Raw genomic sequence first — 26,051 nt, 5'->3', positions numbered from 1 at the left:
CTACCCTACCCATTTTTATCCTTTTCATTCTCTTTATTTCCAGCCCATACAAACACATAATTTTCTATCTAGAGACTGCATACAGTGTCTAAACTGGCAATGTTTTCACAGTGCAAGGAAGGTACAGTTTGTTCTTCTGGTGCCCAGTTGTCAGTCTGGAAGTGTAGAGCTTTCTTTTATCACACAGCACAAGAACACACTCTCCACCCTTACTGCATACCTAGAGAGCACATACTCGGTGTATTAAAAAAAAGAGTTACTCAGTTAAATGGAAATGGAGAAGAACAAGAGTTTCCGTTTTCATTAGTGGAAAATACAAAATCAGGCCTGTAAAGCAAGATCCTTTATAAACTGTTCAATGATACGCTACTATATCAGCATAAACACACCAACAATGCCCTTCTGGGCCACCTTTCACATCTCTGGGTTTATTCACCTTCATTTTTAAAGGACTTGCTGTTTTTTTGGGCACTGCTCATTGGCATAACAGAAAAGGCCACAAAGATAAAGATGGGGTTTCCCAGAAAGGAAACAGTTCACCCACAAGTTAGGCTATGATTGTCACTCAAGTATGTATATTTTAATATATTTTAAAATTAAACTCTAAATTAAACATAAAGATATAAGTATAGGTTTGTTTGTGGGGTTTTTTTGGTAGCACAGCCCCACCAAGTTCAGTTTAAACAAAATAGTAGTTACTGCTCTGGCACGTCAGAACAGTTTGAAACAAACACAAATGAAGAGAAATCTATCCCTTCCATTTCACCCATTTCTTATATGCTTTTATAATGCTTGTGTATATTCTGGTAGTGGAAACCTCACAGTGATCAGAATGAGTCCAGGACTATTTTTAATACAAAATAAGTGAATATTAAGGAGAAAATAGTCCTTCTACATGAATTCAAATGGAGTCACTTGAAATCATGGAGGAAAAATAAAATAGCAACTTCTCAAAGCAAAACTGCATGTGAAAGAAAAGAACAAAGTTTTCAAATCTGTTTTACTCCTCTAGTCACTCAGCTCTGCTCAAGAAATTAAAATTTTTATATGCAGTTTATGAGGAGACACAATGAAATGCTGAGGGGACTCCTCTAAGGACTGTGTTCTCATCTGAAAACCAGGTTCAGTCTCACTTATAGAATTAAACAGAACTGGATGCTGAAATTTCCCTGTCATTACTGATAAACCCTCAAATGTTATATATTCTGACCCATTCCACAAATCCTTACTTCAAGTGAATTTTTACTATGGACTTACTAATGATTTCAGAAAGTAGGTGTTGGGAAATGCTTAATCAGGGCTCTTTAGACTCAGCATTCAAAAGAAGCACTGATACTTATTTCATTGTGTCACATAGTGAACACGGTTGTGACTTCTCTTGTGTATTAAACCTTGCCTATTTTGGTGTTTAAATGTAATATAGTCATAGCAAAAATAATAAAAAAGGGATTTAGGTGAGAGGATAAAATACAGGGAGGGTTTTTCCTCTGTTAGTTTCTTCATGCATTGTACAGTGTATTTTATTCACTGGTCAATCTTAAATCCTTTTTACTAACTTCCAACAGTCAGATTACCTGAACAGCTAAATGAACACTCCTGCAAGGCTATCCCAACCTTTTCCATTTTCATTTTCACCAGTACTATAAATTGGATTAGGTCTCTAAGAAAGTCTGCAAAAATGCATCACAATCTCATTATAGGAAAGGAGAACAGAAGAAATGAAGGAGGTTTTTAGTTCCTCCTCCATAACCCTCACCACTGTGTGCAACTCCTGGGATTCCTGGGTGGTGATGCTGGGGAAAAGTGCTCAGTCTTGATGAAGAATCCTGGGGAGAAGTAGGACTAAACAAAGGCTTTTCAGGTTTCTTCATTGTAGGAGAAGACATGTCTACAACAGAAAAACAATGTAACAGAGACATTAGCTTAGAAGCCTGGCTCAGGATATATAATTTTATAGGCAGAAAATATTTGTTTCTGGTGTTCTAACACAAATATCGCATGATGATCCAACTCCCCTATGGTGAATAAACTAATTTTAAATTACTGCTTTCAAATTTGAGAATAAAAAATAATGTCTTAACGGTTCCTTGTCCTGCAAAACAGAAACTGCATTCCTTTCATACCAGACGAGTCAAACATTGGAGAAATTTATGTCTTTAAAACTTCCCTAGACAGTTCTCAGCTGCCCAGAACATCACCAAATCATCTGTTCCTTCAACAGCCACTTAATTTTTATTTAATTTTTAAATGGAACACCTATACTCAGGTGTGTAGGGCAATTGCTATACACATGCTGGTTTATTATTTTATTATTTACTATTGCATTACTTTAAAACCTATCCCTTACTCTTCCCAAAACCATAGAGAAACAATATACCATCCCTAAGAACTAGGGATATTTTAACTTGTCTCTTAAGATTCCATGTCTCAAGGATGTCTTGTCACTTCTTTCTTTGAGATTCCCTATCAATAAAAACATTTCTTTAGAGCTCATTATGTGAAGATAACACACTAGTAGGGACAAATGTATGATTTTTACCAGGTTAAATGATGTCCCACCGAGCAAAAATACTGGATTATTTCTGAAAATTTAAATTAATTGATCAATATTTGTTGGACTTTGCACCAAATTATTTCAAAATTAATAACAATATTTTTATAAAACAGATGTCAATATAGTAATTGGTTCCATTTTAAATCAACAGACTAACTCATGTTCAAGCAAAGATAATTTCTTAAGCACTTTACTGGACAAGGGCCACATTGCAGCTGACTTTCTTTCATGGACCATGCTATTTTTAAAAGGATTTTTGACCCTTTAATATTGGCACACTCTATTCTGCTAAGACAGGCCTGCAAAATGTGAATGTCAAATTGGACCAATGGTCTCTGAACTGAACTTAGAGCAGGACACATGAAACTGAGAGTCCATTTCTTTATTCTGCCCCATCCTGCTGTAAAGCCCTGCACAGGTACTGGCACCAGACCCAGAGCAGACTTTGCCTGTGACTCTCCATCCACCCCTGCAACTCTCACCCTCCACTTTGATCTTGACTACTAGGCCTTATGAGTGCCTGAATACCCTGAAAAGTTCATATCTTCAACAATGCTGCTGAAAAATTATTTATTTGTTTTAAAGTTTCAGGAAGGGATTCCAATCCTTATTACTTTGAGAATGAAAATAAAACAGACTTTAGGAAAAAAAAAAAAACAACCTGAAATACAGATGAAAAGCAGAAAGATGCCAAAAGCACTCAGGCAAAGTCATTGTAAGGTCAAAATTAATCAGACTCAGTGTCCTGTCTTGCTGAGAATGTTCTTCAAATGTAAAATTCTCAGCGCTGTTCCAAATCCCTCGTTTGTATTCTCATGTTACATTGGAGATACAGCACACAGGCACACAAACAAGTAGCATGTTATACATTTTAAAGCATCGCATCAAAGTAAAAAGAGCTTATGCAAATAAAAATAGTTAGAACATCTCATCTTCCAAGGTGAATCTGCCTACATTGGAAGGCAGAAGAGCTGCTGTGAAACACAGCGTATGTAGCCTGTTCATCAGCAGCTTGCACAAATGGTGCTCCAGATGTATAGCTGCTCAAGATAGCCCAAGGCAACAATTTTGATCAGTTCTAATGTAATAAAATGCTTCAGGAAAAGTGCAGAAACATGTTTACATCAGCCTTTAATTAAAATGTTGTTCACTTCCAAAGAACCTTAGGAAACACTAATGAGACATGAGTTTTGGCAATTTCCTCATCAAAGCAAAGTCCTTCTTCTTCAGTCTAAAGCAGCTTGCCATTCAGGCAGTTCCTGGATGAATTTCATCTTGGTAGAGCACTTAGCAAGCCACCTGTAGGGAGAACTCAGCTGGAATCAAACAGTGACCCAGGGTGAGTTTAAACCTCCACCTGCCTATTTCTGGACACTTGACCTGCTTTCTTGATCACCACCACAGCATATCAGCTTCTCTTTCTTGCTTATGGGAGATACTTATGAGCAGAGCTAGAAGAATCCAGAAACAAATAATAAATATCTTTAAATCTTTTGACTCTAGAGCTCTCATTAATATATTTTCTACTGCTTGGTTTCACAAGCTTTTCTTTATAAGGTATACTCTTGTAAACAACAACCTGTAACGATTTATTCACAACTCACTAGTGTAGCATCACCTCCAGAGAAAGTAAGATAAACACATATTCAGTTTACAGTGTATATCACCATAATGAACGACAAAAAACTACGAAGTCCATAGCACCACTGTCAAGGAGGCATCCTCTCATACTACAGTTTTAAATGAACAGCCCTTTCCCAGAGGCAGTGCTTGGGATGAATTCTCGTGGCAGGATAGACTACACACATCATGCCCAGCTTGGCCTTAGTCTTTACCTCTTCTGATAGGTACATTTGCATGAAGCATGTGAAAACTTAGGTAGAATTCCAAATTCACTTTGAATGTCTGTATAATGACAAGAAATCCCAGTGTGCTCAGAAGAATTTCCTTGGCTTTGCACGTACACATGTGAACAAGGAGCAGAGGCACTTTGCACAGGCAGAGTCAGCATCACTAATTTTCTAATGAGCTCAATATGATTTCCTTTAACATTATAAGCATTATGTATTTCTCAACTGTGCATTTTAATAAGGCACTGAATACTGACAGCTGAGTGACTTTAAACCGCAACCACCTCTCACTTATTGAAAAAAGGCTTTGTTATATCTGCCCTAAAAACTCGGCACTGGGGCTGGATGGAAAGTAAGAATCACAAAAATCAAAACATTTTAATTAATTTATCTTCTCCACAAAAAGAAGAAATGAGTAGGGAGACATTTTTATACATATATATTAATAAATAGGAAAGAAAGATGTGCCTGAATAGCTGGGTGTCATGAGATCCTTGATGTTTGTAATTTCTGAGTCATGTTTAGCAACTCTTAAGGTGAAGGCCTTTGTACTCACATCTGAGAGAAACAACAGGGTCATGCAGCTGCATGCATTCTGCTTAGCGGCTGAGAGCGTTCTAAACTTTAGGACTAGTGTCAAGGTTTGGAAAGAGATGCTCACTTCACATTTAAAAGACTGACCTGTTTTACCTCAGATTATAAAATCTTTCTCAGTTCTACTTTTACTTCTATGTCAAAAATAGTTTTACATATGAAAATTTTATACTAGACTAGAATATTTCAGTGTATGAAGATTTGGTAATGTCCCATTTTCAAATCAGCATACTTAGCACCAATGTTATTTTCACAGGCACACCTCTGATATTACAAAATCCAGTCTACCAGTCTGTGACAACTGATGTCCCATCAGAAACCACGCCCAGGGCTAATCAAACACAGTTCTGTTGTGCTTTTATGCCATTTCACAATGGATAAAGCATTTCAATGTATCATTTTTTGAGATTTGTATTGAAAAACCTAGGAAGATAAACTAGACTAGAATTTCTACTGATGCAATTTTCAGTATTGTAAGCAGTCAATAAAATCACAAAAACTATACTGCAATTCAGAAAAGCTACAGCAAAATGAGTCAGTTACTTGCAATAGTAACTGATTTTTTTATTAGCCTTACAATTAATTAAACTATTTTTTTCCTTTTTTCTATAAGTATTAATATAGATAAGAGAAGAAAATTATACAAGAACTTCCAGACAAGTGAAACACAAAAGTTAAAACCCTTTAGATGGAGCAGACATGTCATTCTTCTCGACCTCATCCACAAGAACTTGCAGAATACTATACCCTATTGCCAACAGTAGCATTTTGTGGGCTGTGTTTACCTTGAAGATTTTCTTTACCTCAGCAGAAAGAGATTTGAACAAGAAACAAGTTTTTACCAACCTGCCTTTACACCTCTCGGCATACTGGGGAAGGTGGGATGTAGGGAGGCAGGGTGGAAAACCCAGACACGTCCCTATATAAATGAATGTAGGGCACTCTTGTTTGGTGTTTGAGACTAGCTGTATAAAATTGGACAACTGAAATCCTCCATTTCATTACTGATTATCCTACTTTTTATGGACAGAAAGCAGAACAACTCAGTACAGATCCTGTAAGAATTATATGCACTGGCTTTTGGAAAGTATAATCTAGTGTATGGACATTTAAGCTAAGGTAATTGGGAAACCTGCATACACATCTCCTAAAATTATTTTTTTTTCTCAATTTTAACAAAAGGCTGTTTGTTAAATGGGGGATGACAAAAGCAATGATGGTCAGACGAAACCATTAATACTGAATATGTGGGCACCAAAACTATCCACATCCCATTTCAAAAAATGTCCAGCTGTAGGACAGGACATACAGACCCAATCCCATAAGTGTCACATGACATGTAGGTAATTAACTGTCATACTGAAAAGATCATGTCTATGTAAATTTACAGCTATTCCCACCAAGATTAGGCTGAAACTATGGCACTCTGTCCTCTAAAAGCTGTGGGCAGCATTTCTTCATTCTCATTCTTTAAACACACCTCACGTCTTCTCATGGGGAAGTAACAGTAAAAGTCACAGGAGAGGTTCATAATAATCAGCATGACTATGGTACCATATCTGCACTGTTTTCTGTGAGGAAAAACATATCATTTTTTTTCCTATGCATTGATCTTCTAGCATGAAACTGTCCAGCCCTACTCACCTTTCCTCACTCTCATCTCATACCAGAAACACTGTCCTGCTGTGACAGTTCCCAGTTGTCCTCGGGTGACATCACGGAGATCATTGGGATCTGGAGTGCTGTTGGAAGGAGGTGAGAATGTCTCCACCCCATCACAGTGATCCACAGGGACCAGCTGCACCTCTGTAGCCTCTCCTGTCTCACATCTTCCTACCACTGCAGACTCAGTTTATCAAAGCACATCTGTACCAGTATAGCCCATCAGACATCATGTGGGAAGTACTTGGGACTAATACAGAGCTCAGTGGGGTGTCTGCCTATTAAACATGGAGCAGGCACTGCAAGTAATAAGGCTGATTTTGGAAATAGATGTAAAAGGTATCAGGCCAAAAATACTGTTTTACTATAACAAATATATATACTGTCATTAAGAAAGCCACTGTCATAAAAAAACTCTTGAGCAGCTCCAGCATATTTCAGGTACTTGAGCACTTTTCTGTTTATTTTTACACTTCAGAAATTGACTGAGCTACTTTATCATCTATGAATCATTGTTAAGATATATATATATATATATATATATATACACCTGTGTATGGCTGTGATAGAAGAGCATTGCAAGAATGAAAAAAATGTTCCTAAAAAACCAAACAAGTTATAAAGACTTTGGAGTACATTTTAGTAATTTATTAAGTTATCCTACAGAAAGTCATCCAGACTTCAAGAAAAAATGTACAGCTGTAACATTTCATTGGAGTTGATACTCCAAGGACTTTGGCCGGAAAAGAAAATCAATACTGTAACCATAACTGCCAAAGTCACAAAAGTATTTCCAGTTTCTAATGCAATAAGATTACAGGGCCATTTGAGATAAAATAATGTGAGGGAATTTTTTGATTTAGAAGCATTCAGATTATGAAATCTCTTTTTTATTTACTATTCTGGTCTATACTGGCAACAGTTAAGGACATTTTAAGAGGTGTGCCACATTAATTGTTGATCCATGTAGGGAATAGTTTTCAATGGAGACAAAACCATTAAGTCAGACAGAAATATACAACTTTGATCAAGTTTGATACAGATTGTTTCAAAGAGCAAAAAATTACCTTTTCAAGTATATCTATGTATAAAAACAGAAACAAAGAACCTGTAAATGAAGAGAGATGCCCAAAAAATTACAATACCTCTTCTTTCCATAAATGAAGATATTCTGCACTACATATGTTAAATTATGCAGACTTACTCACACCCTACAAATTTTAAAAAGAGGTGATCAGTTTCAAAATTTCAAAATACTAAATCTCTTATTCAGCAAAATTGGAATAAGAAAATTATACATAATAGCTCCTGGGACAAATCTTGCATTAAGACATTAATTTTATCACTAATTTCAATCAAAGGATATCTACCATCCAGATAATAGGATGTTGCCATGGCACAAAATTCATCACAGAACAATGGCCACGAATGCAAGAGAAATACTCTTTTGTAGTAACATCTTTCATTGATCAATATGGAGACCTTGAGTGTATTCAACTCACTAATCACACATAGAAAAGATTAAGTAATAGGTCTTTCCACAATATATTTGTCAAAACAAAAGACAAAGAATCTGTGATGAGATTTTTTTACAGTGATTTTATTGAGCAAATAACAGTCATTTCCAGGAATGCAAAAAAAAAAGCAAACCTTTTTTGTATGCTTCCTATTGCATCTCCAAATGTCTTTGTCTTTCTTTATATTTTTAAACATTTTTCTTTATATTTCTTTCTGTTGATATTTCTAAACATTTTTCTAGTCTGCATTCAGTCAGAGACTTAAGTGCTCATCGGCCAAAAGAAAAGTCATGTCCCTGCTCTGCCCAGAATAAAAACTTCCTCATCTGCTGTTCTGAATATTTGAAGATACTTATGAACAAGTTGTAAATTTGTCTAAATCTATTTTAAGTACAGAAAAACAGATACAATCTTTGCTGTTTTATTTTTGGAAGAGAGCATAAACTTAACATCATTCTCAATAATGTGGGATGTCAATTTTCAGGATGTACAAGCAACTTACTCAGGTAATAATTTTGCCATCCTGTTCGCGGTATGTTTTTATTTCTCTGTATTTTTATTAAATAAGCATTTGGGAGATCCTTCACTTATTTTTCTATATTTAGTGCCTTTCAAGCTTTAAATGCTATTCATCTTTAAAAAAATAATGTTTAACTTATTTCACGTACAAGCAGCTTTTCTTGCAAAATTGCCACTACAGAAAACAAACAAACAAACAAATTTCCTATTCATCTTGGATTTGTTTAAACTATCCCAAGATTTAACATTATTTTTAACAAGGAGCAAAGTGGCAAAGTTCATTTATTGAACTCTGCCAACATCTTTTTCTGCAATGAGGAAGAAAAACAAGGAAAACTCAAATTGGGCCTTCAGGTTGCTCTTCCCTGTTAAGGCTATTGTTTGTTACCATGATGTAATTTCCAGCATCGCAGCAGCCAACAGGCTCACAAAAGCCATGACTAAGGAGTTACTCTGGAAATACATTTTGGGAAGTTAGTATTGGTGAAAAAAATCTCTCATTTTACAAATGTGAAGTTATGTAAATTTATCAAGCGGCAGCATTTCACTACACTGCTGAAAATAATCCCATCATACTAGTCAAAACCACTGTAATTTATATGTATTATATAGAGATACACAGATATGAAATGTAGTGTATGCATGTGTATATATTGTCTAAAAACTATTTTGAAATAATAAAATATACAAAGGTAGAAGCAACAAGCTACTTACAAGATACTAATTGCTTTCAAACGTAATATGACATAGTAAGATTTCGAGAATTCAGACTAAGTCAAAAACACAGAATGGCATTTTAACAGGTATTTATCAAGGTAAACCTTTGCAAGCTGAATTGATCTGTTAGATGGAGAGTGTGTTTCTAAAGTATTAACGCTCTGAAGGAGAATGAGGAGCTGGAAAAAATCCTGAACCCTGTCCAACAGAGGACACCAAAAAGCCAAGGTGTTCTGTTATCGTTCTCAACTCCTGAACCACACTAACTACTTCATCTTTTAGTTCCCTCACTTCAGAAATGATAACATCCATCCTTGACAGTTGACAAGAAGAAGACTCAAGCAAGAAACAGCCATCAGGAAGAACCCCAGTGGGAAAGGAGTTTCCAGAGGATGGGGAGAAATGAAAAGGGGACAAGTGTCCAGAAGAGGAGTATCCAACAAAGGGTGTCAGGACCTGAGAAGTGGAGGGTCCAACATTCACTGGCCAAACAACAGGTGAAGAAGGTCCAGCTGTTTCAGATTTAATGGAACGATGGCATCTTGGTTCTTGACTGTTGTTAGAAGTGGGTGAGGTGTAAGAGAATGAACATGATGAAGAAACTGTAAAATTAAAATTCACTTCATTGTATATCGATATTCAGTATTTCCAGACATCTGACTATTATGGAAATCCCCATGAATCTCTCCACTTTTGTCATGAACAGTGTGCACTGATGACAACTGTTTTATTTTCAATGTACACAATGTTGTAACACTATAACAGTAAAACAGAAATTGTCTGCAAGTATGTTAATGAACTTTGTAAAACCAGGTTTCAGAAACGAGGGCATAGATGCGCACACTGTCCTTTTCTTTTCTGCTGTTCGTGTTTCTTTACAAGTTATGGAAAAAGCATTTGATTTACTTACCAGTTAGTAAATCAAAATGTTCACCAACAGTCATTAGCCCATTAAATTCTAAATACTCTTCAGCCACTGCACTAGTCACTAGAGTAGTCACTAGTTACTAACTTTTTAGAGTTTTAGTAATTTCCTCTTCAAAATTGCAAGGGGAATTTTTTTTTTATTGCATAAAATTTTTAAATTTCTAAAACACTCCTCAGTTTTACTCAGGCAGAAACTTACATCCATCTCACAAAATCTTATTAGTGCAGGAACTCAAAATTTTGTTTAATATGGAAACATAGCAGAGAATTCAGTAACAGCAACCTGGAGAAAGGAAGGCTGGAAGAGATCTACCACAAATTACTTATTAGAAATAGATTTTTTTTAATTGATGGAGGTGTAAGACATGATTCAGACATTATTAAAGCTATTAAGGCTTCCAGTTGAAAGAAACAAGGCACAAGAGAGAAAAAATAACTTGCACAATATCTGACAGAAAACATACCAATTAAAATCCTATTTGTCATGTTAGAGCTCTATTTCTAAGTAATGTACCTTTCTCAGAGATGGCTTTTCCCTTTCTGGGACTGTAGGATTTTTGGACAACTGTCAGTTACTTGAAAGGCTAATGGCAAAATTCTTGGGAGAAATCTCTACACTTATAAACCTGCCTATTTGCTCTGCCAGAAAACCTCAAATCTGTTTTAAAAAAATCACACAAATAGAAGCACATTTTAAGCATTTCAACATAGCAAAAATAATGGCACAAACTACAGAATCTTCCAACACGGCCTGGATGTCTCCAAAATAAAAAACAACACTGTCATTCCACGGTATTTTTTAAATCTGTTTTTGAAACAGTTACACATACCCTTAGGGTTACATACATTTTTTAAATAGTCACAAACTTTTGTGAAAGACAGTGAAGTAAACCCACAGGACAGCCCCATGGTAAGATTTTCTTTTCTTCTACAAAGATTCAAGAAATTCAAATAATTCGATTACAATAAATGAAAAAAATTAAAAGTTCTTTTTAATGTTCATTTGGTTAACTAGAGGGGCTTATATTTTTATATCAGATTGGTAATATAGGTCTTTGTGTATTTATTTCTTACCAAGTGTATGCCATCTATAATGTTACTATTTTTAAGATGTGCTTGCTTTTTTCTGGCCAGAGTCACATCTTCAAAGAGACAGCTCCCCCAAAACAGACTATAAAGCAGAACATCTGGAAATCTTAGCAAAACATTTTTGGAAGTACTATGACAGGAAGGCAGTTAATAGAAAAAGGACAGTTTGGAATTTTGAAATTTTGGAATTTTGAAAGCAGAGTCTGGTATGAGCAATATTTTACTGTAACTGGGCTAGATTTCCTTTTTTTAGTTTCGCAAATGCTTCATCCCGGCTACACCACAAGTACTTCTGTAATCATGTCCCTGATCATCATGATGCATGCCTGCACAGAAAAACTATAAAACCTATTGGGAATACAACAAAATCACTCCTCTCCTAAAGTCTTCTTACCTACTAAACAATGATATTTGTTTTTCAAAGGAATGGAAAGTTGGTCTAACGTGTTACATCCTACTATAAACTTTTCTGCTGTCCAATTTTTAATCTCAGTACATTTCTATGTTGCCCATTAATTTCTGTCTCATTCCCTCTATCAAAACTTTTAGAATACCCCTCAGACATCTAGGAAACTCCTGAATATTTTATTGAAATGAGTTTCAGATGTCATTGTTTTATTGCAACTATCCAGTTCCAAACTACCTCACTGATGACACTTGTGTTACTTTAGAAATTGTTAAATAAAGATGTGAAAAGTCTTAATGATAAAAGTCTTCCAAAACTACTTAATTTTAGTTTCTATGAAAATCCTTCACATTTAGTTATGGTGATGAAGAAACTAAATTTATTTCAGCTCAGAAATTAGAGATTTCTCTCTGTCAGTTCAAAACTGAGACAATGAAACTGAAATGAACAATGGTATGTTTTAGTATCAATCTGATGTTGTCTCTCTTAGAAAAATTAAAATTGCACTAGAGTGGTAAACAAGCTATTTACCCATAAGCATGATATCCAGAGACATATTTATTTGTGGGTACTTTGAAATTGTTTTCATTTTTGATGCTGATGACCTGTGGATACTGCCTGAAGAAGCAGTGCCTGTTGTGACTATATGAGCATTCCTTGTTGACCCTGGATACACACAAATGTGACCCCAAAAGGCTTATTTGTTTTTCATTTATCCCTAACCTCATATAGCATACAGATTTACATGAGAGGGAAGTAACACAAGTGAGATCTCTAGCATAGAAACCACCTCCAAAATTTATTTATATTATCTTCGTATTTGTAGGCATATGGAAGCAGAAAATAGGTTTTCACAAAGTGTCATGATAAAACATCTGTGTCTGAACAGAGCTTTTACACAGACACATATAAATAATAGAATCATCATAAAATGATGATTCTATTACTTATATTTCCAGATTTCCAGACCTGGAAAGGACGGACAAGGACAATCAAAGTCCTACTCCTGGCCCTGAACAGGGCAGCCCCAAGAACCTGTGCATGTGTGTGTGAGCACTGCCCAAATGCTCCTTGAGCTCTGTCAGACTGGAGTTGTGTTCACTTCCCTGAGGAGCCTATTCTAACCACCCTTTGGGTGAAGAACCTTATTCTAATATTTAAAGTAAATCTGTCCTGACAGAGCTTCATGCCACTCCTTTGGGTCCAACCATTGCTCACTGGAGAGATTAAATCAGTGCTATGAAGATGGTCTCAAGTATCTAAAAACTAGTAGCAGAACAAATATGCCAGGACCTGCCCCACACGCCTTCCCACTGAGCCCAGACACCAAGGGCAGGCATTGCAGTTACTACTTATGGAGTTTCTGTAGCAGCACAATAACCTCAGAAAGTGATCAGAGACAAACAACTTTTTAGGGGGCCAAAGGCTTCTATTTCCCCAGTACACCTGTTTTTGCACTGGACAGTGCTGTATCTGTGCCTCCGCATGAACATCTTCAGGATGGAAGAAACAAAGTCCCTAGTAGTGACTCAAAGGCAACTTCTCCAACAGGGATCTGGTAAAATTTCACTATGTCACATTAGTGCTGGAAGAGAAGATATGCAGGTAGGCATGTAAACTCCAGGAAGCAAAAGTAAAACACATTGATTTAAGTATATCTTCTCTACTCTTTCTTCCTCATATTGGAGTTCCCTGGTTTATGGAACATATTAAAAGCTGTTTCACTCCAGAAGTCTAGCTATCTAATGACACAGAAATTAAGGAAAGGTTCATTGTAAATACACTCCAGCAATTTAAATCATAACATTTGCTCACTACTGATAATTGTAATGTGAAGTTCATACAAACATTAACAAATCCAGTGTTCATGGAAAATAATTCTTTGCAAGCAGAATGGTTAAAAATCTAAAATGCAGTTGAGATACTTGAGAACTATAGAGATCATCTGTGAAAGGCTCTGTCATAAGGACCTGCACTCAGGAATCTACGTGGCAGTGCACTTCCCAGAAGCCCCTACAGCTCACACAGCAGCAGAAAACTACTTCATTTCAAAATGAGGATACATGAGAGAGGAAGAACAAGCTGTTTTGCCTACAAATATTAAAAAAAAATTATCTAGAAAGTAAACAGATTTTCTGAAGTATGGTCCAGTCTTTCATGAAAAATTGTAATAAAGTTTCACAGCAAAACAGAGAAAAATATTTTGCATAAGGAGGAAGATTCAGGGTGGCAGATGATCTCCTATTTACTGTTCTTAAGTTCGGTTATGCAAAACCACAGGCAATCCTCTTTTTAAAAAATTCAAAAGTGAATGTGTCAAACAGTGAAAAATAAGTATCAGAGTCTCCAAGAGAAATGAAGTACCAAAGAAATTATGATTAAAAAAACCTAGTAAACATTGAGAAGAATAGCCCAATGGTAAGAACATAGGCAATGGTAAGAACAATGGTAAGAAGGTAGGCAAAACCAGATTAAAAGGAGACTGACTATAATGGAAATGTGAAAGTAAAATGCAGGTAAAACGAATACCAGCCACATGCTTCCTTGCACATGGAGATGACAGGGAAAAAAGAGTTGGGTTTTTTTTTTGTTGCTAGTTTGGGGTTTTTTTAAGCTTTAAAACAATATAAAAATGAGGGTTAAAACCAAAGGGTCATTCAATTGCTGAATAACTGAGAGCAATGATCAGCAGTGGATGTGAAAACTGATGGCAAATATTGAAAGATTTGCAAAGAAAGCAACTGCATACCTTTTTCTCTATTTCTGTTTTATGTACTATGCTTTACATGTCACAGTCTCTTGAGACAGCTGCAGTACCTCAGCCACAGGATCCATTAACCAGCACTGTTCAAATATATGAGTTTAAACATATTCTCATGTAACAAAGGGGAGAGAAAAAAACTGCACTGGCACCTAGATTGATAAAGCATCAAGATAACATGAGGGAGAGTTATGACAATTAATTTTGCTCTTTTGACAGCCACAACTTTCTTGTCCATGTAAGCATGTTTTTTGATGTGGAAAACTCTGAATATACCACCATTTACCAATCTCCTCAGCCTGCAGAGAGAGCCACACAGAGACTTCTTCAGAAAGAGCTTATTGGATATACTCTGAGTGATATGGTAGAGACTAAAGGTCTGTGTCATGGTAATACAAAAACAGTGTAATCATATGTTGACTAAACCACAGTAAAGAGATGTTTTGATTTTTGTTTGAAAGTACTGGACTCCAAATTCTACTGGGATGATCACATCACAGACAATATCAATTACCTCATTTGTCACATCTTTTCAAACAATAAGGCTGTCACCAGATAGAAAATTTATTATTATTATTACTTTACTATTATTATTATTAATGTTATTTGTTATGGTTGTTTATACAATATCCTGTTGGCTGTTGGGTTTAAATACATTTACAAAACCAGCAAATACAGAAACCATACAGAGAAAAAGATTCTTCTAAAAAGCCATCATTGTATTGCAGCAATAGAATGTCAGTGATTTACTGTATATTTGAGCATAATCCGAAGTAAAATAATTCCATGTTACTCACCTTGATCTCTTTCATGCCATGTCCTACTTCCTGCAGCTGGTGAATTTGGAGAAGGATAGAAGTCTCCTGTCGGGCTTGGCTCCATATTTTCATCTATGGAGATAGTTTTGGGTCTTTTGCTGTTGAAGAATTGTGAGATTTGTCAGTGAATAAAATATTCATCTAGTAGTGATATATAAACTGTTTGGATCTCTACAGACATTTTAATAGAGATTAATTCAAGCTAACAACAAAAAAAAACCCACCAAAGTATCTGGATATTCCCACCTACATTAACTTGCACAGGCAATGTTAATAATATATGACGCAGGTATGCACTTGGGTTATTCACATAACTTAATATTTCAAAGATGGTATGAATGGGTAATATAAAAAGCCACAGCATTTCACTGAACAACCAATAAACCAGTTCCTGTAGCCTACCAAAGAAAGATTGTGTCATGAAAGTACTAAACTCTATGCAGAAAACCTGAAAAGTAGCAAGTCACTGAGAAATGTTACCAATGAGTCTAAGGTAAAACAGGAACTTTTGTGAATGAGTTGAGGAAAAAATGTACTTTACTGTATTTATCAGGTCGATCTCCCAAGCTTTTCAAAGAGGGCTAGCCTGAAACACTTTCATTTTTGACTAATTTAATAAAAAAAACAAAAGGCCCTTATTTCAAGTTACACCATATAAAATGAGACAGAACTTCAATACAATGGAGGAGAGTGAAATTTCTTTATAGTAATATATACTGAAGCTGTTATACTGACTGCCAAAGAAAACCAGAATAAATATTTTAATAGTGTGCCATTACTATTATTATTATTATTATTATTATTTACTATTACTATTATTATTATTTCTGCTACTACTACTGCTACTACTTTTACTGCTGCTACTACTATAACTGCTACTGCTACACTGTGATAATTAAGCCATCTATTCTAATAAATCCATCAATTTCTAAAATGTATTTGTTATACTGCCAAGCTGAAAATACAATGTAATGAAACATGGGAGCATGAGCAAAATAACTCATAAGATCCAAGAGCTGGCGGAAGAATACCTCAGCCCCCTGATAAGTCCTGATAACCCTGTCCCATTGTGCAGACACTTCCTAACTCACTGGGGTACAGAAATGTGGAGAAATGACAGCTTCTAAAGTGCTTGTGATTTCATGGTATAGCAGACAGTTTCAGAAAACCAAGGGACCCTAGAGGTCTGACAGATAATAAATTATTTGGGAGTCAGATGGAGGGCACTTTTTGTAGGTTCTTTACATGCATGGGCCCACCAGCTGCTCCTGGGAGAAAATGGGACATTTTCTTAGAGATGGGAGAAGGGATCATTTTTTAACAAGGAGCAAGTCAGTCCCTCAGATTAAATTGCCTGTAGCAGACAAAGGAAGACCCTTTAGAAAAATTAATCTGTAACTATCTCACATTCTCCTCCTTCTTTCCACTCTGTTGGGAAATGCCCCCTGGAAGAACGAGACAAGAAATACATTGCATGAGCTGGGCTGTTGGATGAAACCACCTTGTCTTTGTACACCTGTCCTAACACATTTTAAGGAGGAAACAGTATCTGTCCAAACATATCTTGCAAGATAGCTGTCCAGGAGGGAGCCATGAAAAACAGTCTTTCTGCCCACAACCACCACCAGCCCTGCCAGCATGTTCCCAAGTGCTAGACCCTCCTGCAGCTCAGCAACAGTTTTGGGATGTGTAGCTGTCCTCTTGGCAGATGATTTAGTGGGCACTTCAAACTCTGAAAAAAGTTATCATCATCTTCAATACCATAGAAGATGACAGACAATAATGACACCCTTTCAAATGAAAAAAATTTTACTTTAAAAATTAACAGAGATTATGGTAACATACACAGGTATCTAGACTCACAAACTCAGAGGAAATTAACAAAGTAGTTGGTTGTTAACAGGATTTGTGAATTGTTTGTCCTACACTATTAAGCATGGTTCACATTAGCACTTGTTTCAAGTTTTTACCTGCTTGGTGGAGAGGACAAGGACCTCTGTAGATTTACACCCGAATTCATATCATGGTAATATGGCTGGCTTGGAAGCTCTCCAATTGGGAAGTTCACTCCACTTCCTTGGGTTATGGGCGCTGAAAAATACATCATCATAAGAAGTCAGATAATCTTCTACCTTTTTAGCTCTTCTCTTTTTCAACACTTGGAAAAATATCAAGATGTTACTACACGTATCTAATTTTCTGCCTCTTGTGGAAACCAAGCACAGACAAGTTGTATCACTGATTATGTATCTAAAAAGTGAATTATCTTCTCTAGTACTTACTTAGCAGTTATGCAGATACAATACACTTGCTTTATAAGAGATAACATGGAATCACCAATATGGAAAAGATAATAGAAACCTCAAACACTATAATGAATGAAGCCAAGTTTATGAGGACACCTAGTATTATTCATTAAAGAACTGAATAAAATGGAAATAAGAAACCCAGAGACACTAATTCCTTTTCCTTAATGTTAACTCTCCTGTATTAATAATAGCTTTCTGTGTTGACAGCCTGGTTTTCTGCCTTCTGTATCTTTCACCCAGTGTCACAGGTTCTGCTTTGTGTATGTACACCTACACACAAATACATACAGTCAGTGTTACCTTCACCTCCTTATAGGGTCTCTGTGTAAAATACAGACTCTGGCAATTCAAAAATAAATTATGTGTTACACATTGTGGTGCATTTATCTTTGTTCATTGTCTGTGCATTGTGCATTTTAACTACCTTTGGCACTTAAAAGAATAATTGCACATTGTGTAATGTATTTGAAGGTTTATATTTTTCCTGACAGTTTAAGTACAACTCTGTTGCGGCTTGAGGTTAAACAAATGCATGGTAAGAAATCCCACAGAAACCACATGCCTTAATGCCTATTATTAGAAGTATATCATGTATAACAGCTGCATAACACACAGTTTCTCAGCATAATTACAATATTGTTTCTTTCTTAACCTGGATGGCCTCATACTTTAAAATGTACTTAACCACCTGACAACAAGAAGAAAGCTATGATTCACACATCTTTAGCCTTCTAAAACAACAAAACCATATCTTCAGCAAGGATAAAAAAGGATATGCCTTAGCATTACAGGATTGCAATGCTCATTGTTTTCCTGAAGGATTTAACATAATTTAAGTTGTTGAATATTAATTTATGACCACAGAAAATTAAATAACCTATGTATCTGAGGCCTCAGTAAGGTAATTAAATTCCTCAAGCAGCCTGACCCTGCATGAGTTAATACCTGTGCAAAACATGGACAGACATTTTGGAAACTTTGGAATCTTCCTTGGCTTTGTCCTCACCTCACCAGAAAAGTGATTTTTCTGTACCATTCAGTTTCAAAAATGCTCATATCATGACCATGGACACTTCTAACTATAATTTTTAACTATTCTTCTTTACTTCCTAATTAAGTCTTAAGAGAAACACTTTAATAATGTTGGAGGCAAACGGACAAAACAAAGAGTAAGGAAGTAATGCAAGATGAAAATGTGGGCAGGTTATATGCTATACTATTATAACAACTGTTGGAAGCCAACAAAAGAGGTCTTATATTCTTTTTGCTTTTTCTTTCTGCAGTTGAAGCTTCACCTGTACTTTTATATTTATTTTTTATGGAGGCTTTTACATGTTGATGTGTGTAATATCTCTGATGACAAAACAAGACAATGTAATTAGAGATTCAGTTACAGCCAATGCTAAAGAAACAAAAATATTTCATACACTGTTGATCTGCCTTTATACCCATACTGTGATTTTTATTTTAAGAGCTACAAATTAAAAATAAAACTAAAAGAATAATCAGATCTTTTAGAAATATCCAAGGATGTGTAGGGCATCCTTAAAATAATATAAGTCTAAAAAAAGAAAGTTTTGCAACATATGGTAATTTTATTGAAACTTCAGACCACTAGGTGTGCAGAGGGAGATATAACAAATTGATTCCATCTTTAAGTATTGAAAAGACAGAAGAAGACCTATTTGTTTTATTATAAACATGTGCAAGATGGACTGTAATACTGTGGTCAAATATATCAAAATTGTGCATGGTTATAGGTATCTCCTATGCATCTTACATCTTGTGGAGGAAAATGTTCAAGGAAAAAACCTCCACTTGATCATAGCAGGCTTTGAAAATAATTAAACACAAATACTAACTTACTTCTTGACACTCTCACAAGTTCTGATACGTTGAATACCCCAGATTTCACGAAACTGTCCTCAAGGTACACTGAAAAAGACCACAGAACCATAGTCAGTATAATAAGAAAATTGATAAATAACTATAGATAGATTTATACACCAGTTAACAATGGTATCAACAGAGGCCCAGACCAATAATACACAAATCAAAGTACACTCAAAGCTGATCACAGGATCTAATGTGAGCCAAAATTCAGGCAAAGGTGCAAAAAAAGGCTCAAGGATCTGTGATAGAGCAAATTTTTAACAGTATATTAAAACTAACAAGCTATATACTTAGTCCCTAGATATCCATCAAAAAGTGCCTGAAAACTAGTTTCTTTTACTAGTATCTTGAACTATGACCAGTATCAGCAGGATAAGCAATTTCCTCATAGAGCAATCCTGTCCTTACATATGTTTCTGCAAAAGAGATTTTTACTTAACTCTTACCTTGCTGATTGTGACTTTACAGTACAAGATTCATTACCATATCATCATCTCTAAGGCAGATGAGGGCTTTGTTAATATTTCCAGGAAAACCAGGAACTGAACAAAGCAGCTGAGCTATTCAGTGGGGTGTATTTTATATAGATGCTGAATCGTATATCTAGAAACCCATATTTAAGAAAACACATATTATTGTTTTGGCCTGTATTTACTTAGAATAAGATGAATGCATTTGATATACTTTCTCTGCTCTGAAATTCAGGCATAAATTGGAGCACTGCTGTGAAACAGCAACTGATAAACAAAATCATTTATCTCAGTAGCATAACAAGTAACTTTATGCAAAGAGTGGTAGGAAACTCATGTTTCTGTGGAAGCCTCACATTAATAATCATAGCAAATGCTGTATTAGTGAATTTGAGATTACATGGCGTTATGGCCTTTTAAAGTAGTAATCACAACCATTTACAAACAAAAGTATTTAGATCTATACTTGGTGCACTCTGCTGCTCCAATAGTGCTACTTTTTAATTTGTTTTCATGTAAGACACTGCACTAAGAATTTCTTATTGTGGTTTCACTAGTCTCTTTTCTGAATTTATACAAGGTTTTTTTTTCTTTTGGAAATAAACTGTCAGTCTTCTGTTCCCAGTGTTTGAAGGAGTAAAAGTATTCTACATGTCTTAACTAACAAACCAATCCAAAAAAGTGGTTTTTTAGTCTACTGGAATATCTACTGTTTTAGAAAACAGTGGTTTGGTATCATTCTCTTCGGATTTCTTGTGAAAATTGCTGCTTTTAACTTCAATTGATTTAGCAAAAACATGACCACTGTAATTAGAACAGTGACTGTAAAAGCAGTACACTTTAGTACACTGAGAGGTTTGTCCTTCATATCTCTACAGAAGCCACTACTTACTTTCCAGGGTCAAAAAGAGGGCAGAGGCAAAAAGAGTGGTCTTCTCTGCTTATTAGTCCCACAGACCTGCCTCATCCAGCACCTCTGGTATTATTTACCAGTGCAGGTATAAACAGTGCATCAGAGAGCATTAGCTGGAAGAATAGGAACCCATCTGACTGAGCACATTTCCCAACTCTGTTATGCCGTCAGACCTCTAGGAGAGTGTGTTTCCCAGCTGAGAACCATCCCATGAACAAGCATCATGGGATGTACAGAGTGTACAGAGCACTGTAGGCCTGTGGGATCATCCTGAACTGTGTTGTGCTAATGCAGTCATCTTCTCCTCTCCCAGTCAATGTCATTTCATATACTATTCCTGCATGTCTTTATTCCCACTAGTAGTTCTGCAGGTCTCCCTCCCATTTTAATTCACTTCCTTTTATGTGTTTCTCTCTCTCTCATTTTCGACAGATTTTCTCCATATCCATTACTTTCTCCTCTCTTACTATCCTTCACCTGGATATTGTTGGCCCCTCTGCAGAATTTAAGAAATAAGTGTTTTTCTCTTTGATTTTCTGCATTCTCTTGCACTGTTTCTTCCATGCTTTTTGTGTGGATGAAAACATGACATAGCTTCTGAAATATTTACTTCTTTATTTGACAGAATATGGTATACTCTTACAATAAAAAAATGCGAACAGTAAATTTTTACTTTTCCTTTCCTTCTCAGTTATTATTTTTTAATCTAAGATCAGACAAACTGGATGAATGCTAATAATTCCTCAAGAAATGGCAATCTTTCCCTTCTCTGCTTATTTCCTCCAGTAGGAACAATCTAAAGTACTACATGGAGATTTCCAAAGAGAAAAGGGTTTCTTGATTTTAGTTGGCTTATAAGTGAAGTGTGGCATAAAGCCAGTATACAACCATGCAGCCAGCTCTGAAGCTGATAATGAGACATGATTGATCTTCTCTGCTGTTTGTCCAAGCACAACTACTTTGAAGCACAACGTCTCTCATTCAAGCCAGACTTACTTCAGAGGAGCTTTAGCCAAGCATAGATTAATCAAGCTATCATTATAGTGAGAACAAGACTTAAGGCTCATACTAAAAGAAGAAAAAGCCTATGTTTGATTTTATATGTCAGAACACAGATGTGTACATTTGTGCATATATACACACCCAGACACATATGCTTAATCTTCAGTCTTCTCTCATGGCCTCTTAAGTTTTTCTCACTGGCAACACTGAGCATACATAGATAATATAAAGAGCAATCCAGTGTTACTCTCCTTGTGATAATGAAATGGGAGCAGGTAAAGTATTTTGGCACCAAGTGGTACCACCATCTCTCATCCCCTCACAAAAGGATGCATTGTTGACTGATGGGACATGTCTTCCACCAAGGTTCCATCCTACCTTGGAATGGGCCAAAAACAATGACACCCATAGATATATACAAATACTTTGTCTGGCATAGGGAAAGAAAGGGAAACTGCAGCTATCAGTCTCTATCAACATGAAAAACAACTTGACTTTTTTCTCTTTGTAATGTGACAAATTATTATCAAAGATATAATGCAACAATAAGCAATCTGTGTCATAGCACTGAGCAACTTCATCCTGAACTTTATGTTCCAACAGGGAAGGTGGATGCTACCACTGGGTGCATGTGAAGGTCCAACACCAGTGAACTTCAAAAATTTCACCTAGTTATGAAGATAATCTATGGTGGATATGTTACACAACTGTTGCTTGGTTCTCAGCTATGCAAGAGGAAAATATTCTGTTCCATTAAACTACTGTAATTTGTTGAAACATGCATTCTGTGTAAGATAGAGGTTAAACAGCAAGACAGTATGCAGGGTAAGCAGTATAGGACATTTTGTGTTTATGGCCTTTTACCTGGTGAAGCTAATCACATGACTCAGTAGGAGTTAACGTTTATGTTCACGTTATTACACTTCATGCACGACAAAATATGCAGTGTATATTAATTTACTTCATACAGTATAGTACTTACTGGCTTTTTTCTTCCCTAATACACTGTTACATTAATATGTTAAAGAGCCTTAAATTTGCAATCTTGGTGTGTTCTGTTGATCTCTTCAGTACAAACATTAATGCACTTGAAAAGTTTATTGTACTCCTCACCAAAAATTCACTTTATCTTTTGATGGTCATGATAACTTTGCTGTCATTATCATTCAAACCTAAGAAAAGCACTGAGTATTGTTATTTAATAAAACTAATCCTTGAGAGATGGTACTCTCTGAAATGCATATTACTAATTGTCATTAGTCTTAAAAATCTGATTTCTACAAAAGGAGAATGTCTGACAAAACTTCTGTAGTGTGATGTTGTAGAAAGAGTCAGTAACTTCCAAAACCAATATATGAGTTAAATTTTCTTGTTAAATTTCTCCTAGTTTTTGTACACAGTGACTATAAAATCTTTCTCTCCTTACCTTTTTAAAGAAAACTCACTCATGAAAAATACAGTTTCCATACAATTCCACCATGGCCAGGCCAGTGACATCAAGGATGAAAGAACAGGTTAAGCCAAGCAGCAGTTCTGAATCAAGCCCCCATATACAGTCAGTAAAGACAGAAACCTTCAGCAATGCCTCCAGCTGCTGTAGAAATCACTGCCCTAGTCCTTGCATATCTCCCACTCTATTTCTGCCCTAGGCCTTGTACTACACCTTGAAGAGATGAGTTACAAATGTAGCTTTTCACTGTTCTAACCATGCAAAAAGTTTGGGGGGGGGAGGGGGGCACGGAGGGCAGGGGGACAGGCAGGAAAATAAAGTCGTTTCAAATGACTGGAAAATAATTTCAATTTTCCCAAACAATTACTCTAACAAGCTTGTTCTCATGTTACTTAAAAGCTTACTAGTGATGTTCAACTTTGCAAATTTTTAACCAGTCTTTTTATGTCTTCTGATTTAACTGTACTTCTATTAATAGAATGCCTGTTTATGTTCTGCTGCATAGTGGCTATTGTCTAACCATAAAATTGTTTCCTGGTGCTATTATAAATATAATTTTCTCATTGATACTGCCTTGGTTTTGAACAACTTATAAAAGAAGGGTAAGGACCCAACCAGTGCTGAAAACAATTTGTATTCATATACTTTTATTTCTGGATCTTTAAAAGGAGGAATTATACAGTAGTTGGTAAAGTTATTAACAATAAAACAAATACATACAACATCAGGAGCTACTGTGAGAAGAAAGGCTGAAAAGTTTAACCTGGTTTATAGCAGACAGCTGTGCCTAAACTTCAAGTTAGGCAGGGTAATGTTCTGGATGCTGCTAGCTACAACTTTGTACAGATACTATTTACAGTCAGAATTAGTGATAACTTAGTCTCACACTGTTGATAAACCAAAATACAGTCAGCAGACATGCAGGTTTTTTTCTTACTGCATGCATTTTTGAAACCAGTATCTGAAAAATAGTACCAGAAACAGGTTGCTACCACAGCATAATCTCTTAAATATAGATATGGGTGGATAATATTCACCAAGTAGTGACAAAGACTTCAGTGATGATATAATTGAAACAGTTGAACTAAGGTCTGCCTAGAGTGTGAGACTATTTTGCTATCACACAACATTCTCCAGTCATGTGTCACGCCCACAGTGACACAGGTTCGGGTTCTTTCTTCCCCAAAGTTGCAATAATGTTGTAACTGGGACAGGAAACAAACTTGAAAAAAGACCCCCTGACTCCATTGAACTTTTAGCATGTTAAGGAACTAAAAAGCTAAATATGCCATTATCAGAAACAAATGAGATTTTTTTACGTCCTCAAAATAATAGCCAGAACAACAGTCATCTGTGTTGCAGTAATCTGAAGAAGTAAAAACGAGGTGTAATGGACTCTGAAATCCATTACCTAGAATCCAAGAAGTGAGTTGCTCTGAAACGCAGCAAGAAACAGAAAGGGCAAGTAACAAATATGCTTATTGTTTTCTATTCCAGAGGGTCTCAGGTTATACTGAAACTACAGCCAAGATTTAAGAAAAAGTTGGGGGAACTGCTTTCCAGCATATATAGGACTAGCAGGTAACAAAAGGGAATTTTCTGGTGCCAAAGCAGCTTTCTGGAATTCTAACCAGTAACATAAGAGTTTTTAGGAAATTCTTTCTCTGTGCATGCTTTGAAATACAAACCATCACATCCACCACTGAACACAACAGCATCTGAATCAGCATGAGAATTAATCACAGCAACATTTATTCACACATCATGTTCATAAAGAAGGAAAGCCAATCCAAACAGGAATGTAAAAGTAATCCTAAACCAGTAGAGAGTAGTAGTTACCCACACCAAATTCCAAACCATCCTGAAAGGCCAAAAACTTATTCTTTTGGAGAACAGGTGTGCACAGCCTGTGCAGATCTGTGAGTGCTGGGACAATACCTCTGGGCACCGACTCTAGAATGCCCCACTCCCTCCTGCTCAGTGCTGGGAAGCTGATAAAAAAAAAAAAAAGTGTCATCTTTCAATCACTGTCATTACTAATTCACAGAGCATTTGGGAAAGGGAGAACTTCATATAAAATCACCAAATCATATAAGATCTCATCAAACCCAACCCTGTTTTACTTGAAGATCATTATCTGAGATAGCACAGATGGAAGCACGTAACAAACAGAAGTATATCAGGATATCCAGTCCTATGCTGAAAAAGAGGTGGATATGTGTTTATTTAGATACAATTGTGTTTGAATTCCCTATACTGCTACTTTGGTATCATTACTTCCACAAGAAAAGCTGCTTACAATGATGAAGCCTGAGAATATCTCTTCTATTCCAATTAATTATGGGGCTAATTCTGCACCTACAAGAGGGTAGCTTGTAATATGGAAAATAATGAAAACATCTATAGTCTGAGACATTCAAAACTCAAAGACTTTTGTTTATTGCATTTCCAAAAGGGTGCAAATGTTGAGACCACATTCCTCTTCTGAGGGACTCTACAGCTGCAAGATAGATTTGCACATTGAGAGATAGATGAAGTTTGTTGCAAGCTTTTTGTCATCACCTTCTTTAATTAAAGCAAACCAAAACAAAACAAAAAAT

At 35.9% G+C, this 26,051-nt stretch overlaps 1 protein-coding gene and 2 long non-coding RNA genes across 8 annotated transcripts in view; 1 reads left to right on the top strand and 2 right to left on the bottom strand.

Annotated features, from left to right (window-relative positions):
- The window catches only part of LOC136373990 (uncharacterized), a 380,400-nt gene that overhangs the window by 173,901 nt on the left and 180,448 nt on the right, over window positions 1-26,051 (top strand). The gene's annotated exons all lie outside the window — the stretch shown is intronic.
- Window positions 1-26,051, bottom strand: part of LOC136373991 (uncharacterized) — a 229,122-nt gene that overhangs the window by 49,005 nt on the left and 154,066 nt on the right. The window lies entirely within an intron of this gene.
- The window catches only part of NFIB (nuclear factor I B), a 162,658-nt gene that overhangs the window by 34,976 nt on the left and 101,631 nt on the right, over window positions 1-26,051 (bottom strand). For all 6 annotated transcript variants that reach the window (XM_066339087.1, XM_066339089.1, XM_066339091.1 and 3 more), the window contains exons 4-7: window positions 19,590-19,658; window positions 17,385-17,505; window positions 15,394-15,512; window positions 1,757-1,888 (exon numbers count right to left, since the gene is read on the bottom strand). In XM_066339087.1, the coding sequence (XP_066195184.1) occupies window positions 1,757-1,888; window positions 15,394-15,512; window positions 17,385-17,505; window positions 19,590-19,658 (441 nt within the window). The remainder of the gene's footprint in view (window positions 1-1,756; window positions 1,889-15,393; window positions 15,513-17,384; window positions 17,506-19,589; window positions 19,659-26,051) is intronic.

The sequence above is a fragment of the Sylvia atricapilla genome, chromosome Z (assembly GCF_009819655.1).
Source record: "Sylvia atricapilla isolate bSylAtr1 chromosome Z, bSylAtr1.pri, whole genome shotgun sequence".
NCBI classification, from domain to species: domain Eukaryota; kingdom Metazoa; phylum Chordata; class Aves; order Passeriformes; family Sylviidae; genus Sylvia; species Sylvia atricapilla.
This window is presented reverse-complemented; position numbering and strand designations above follow the sequence as displayed.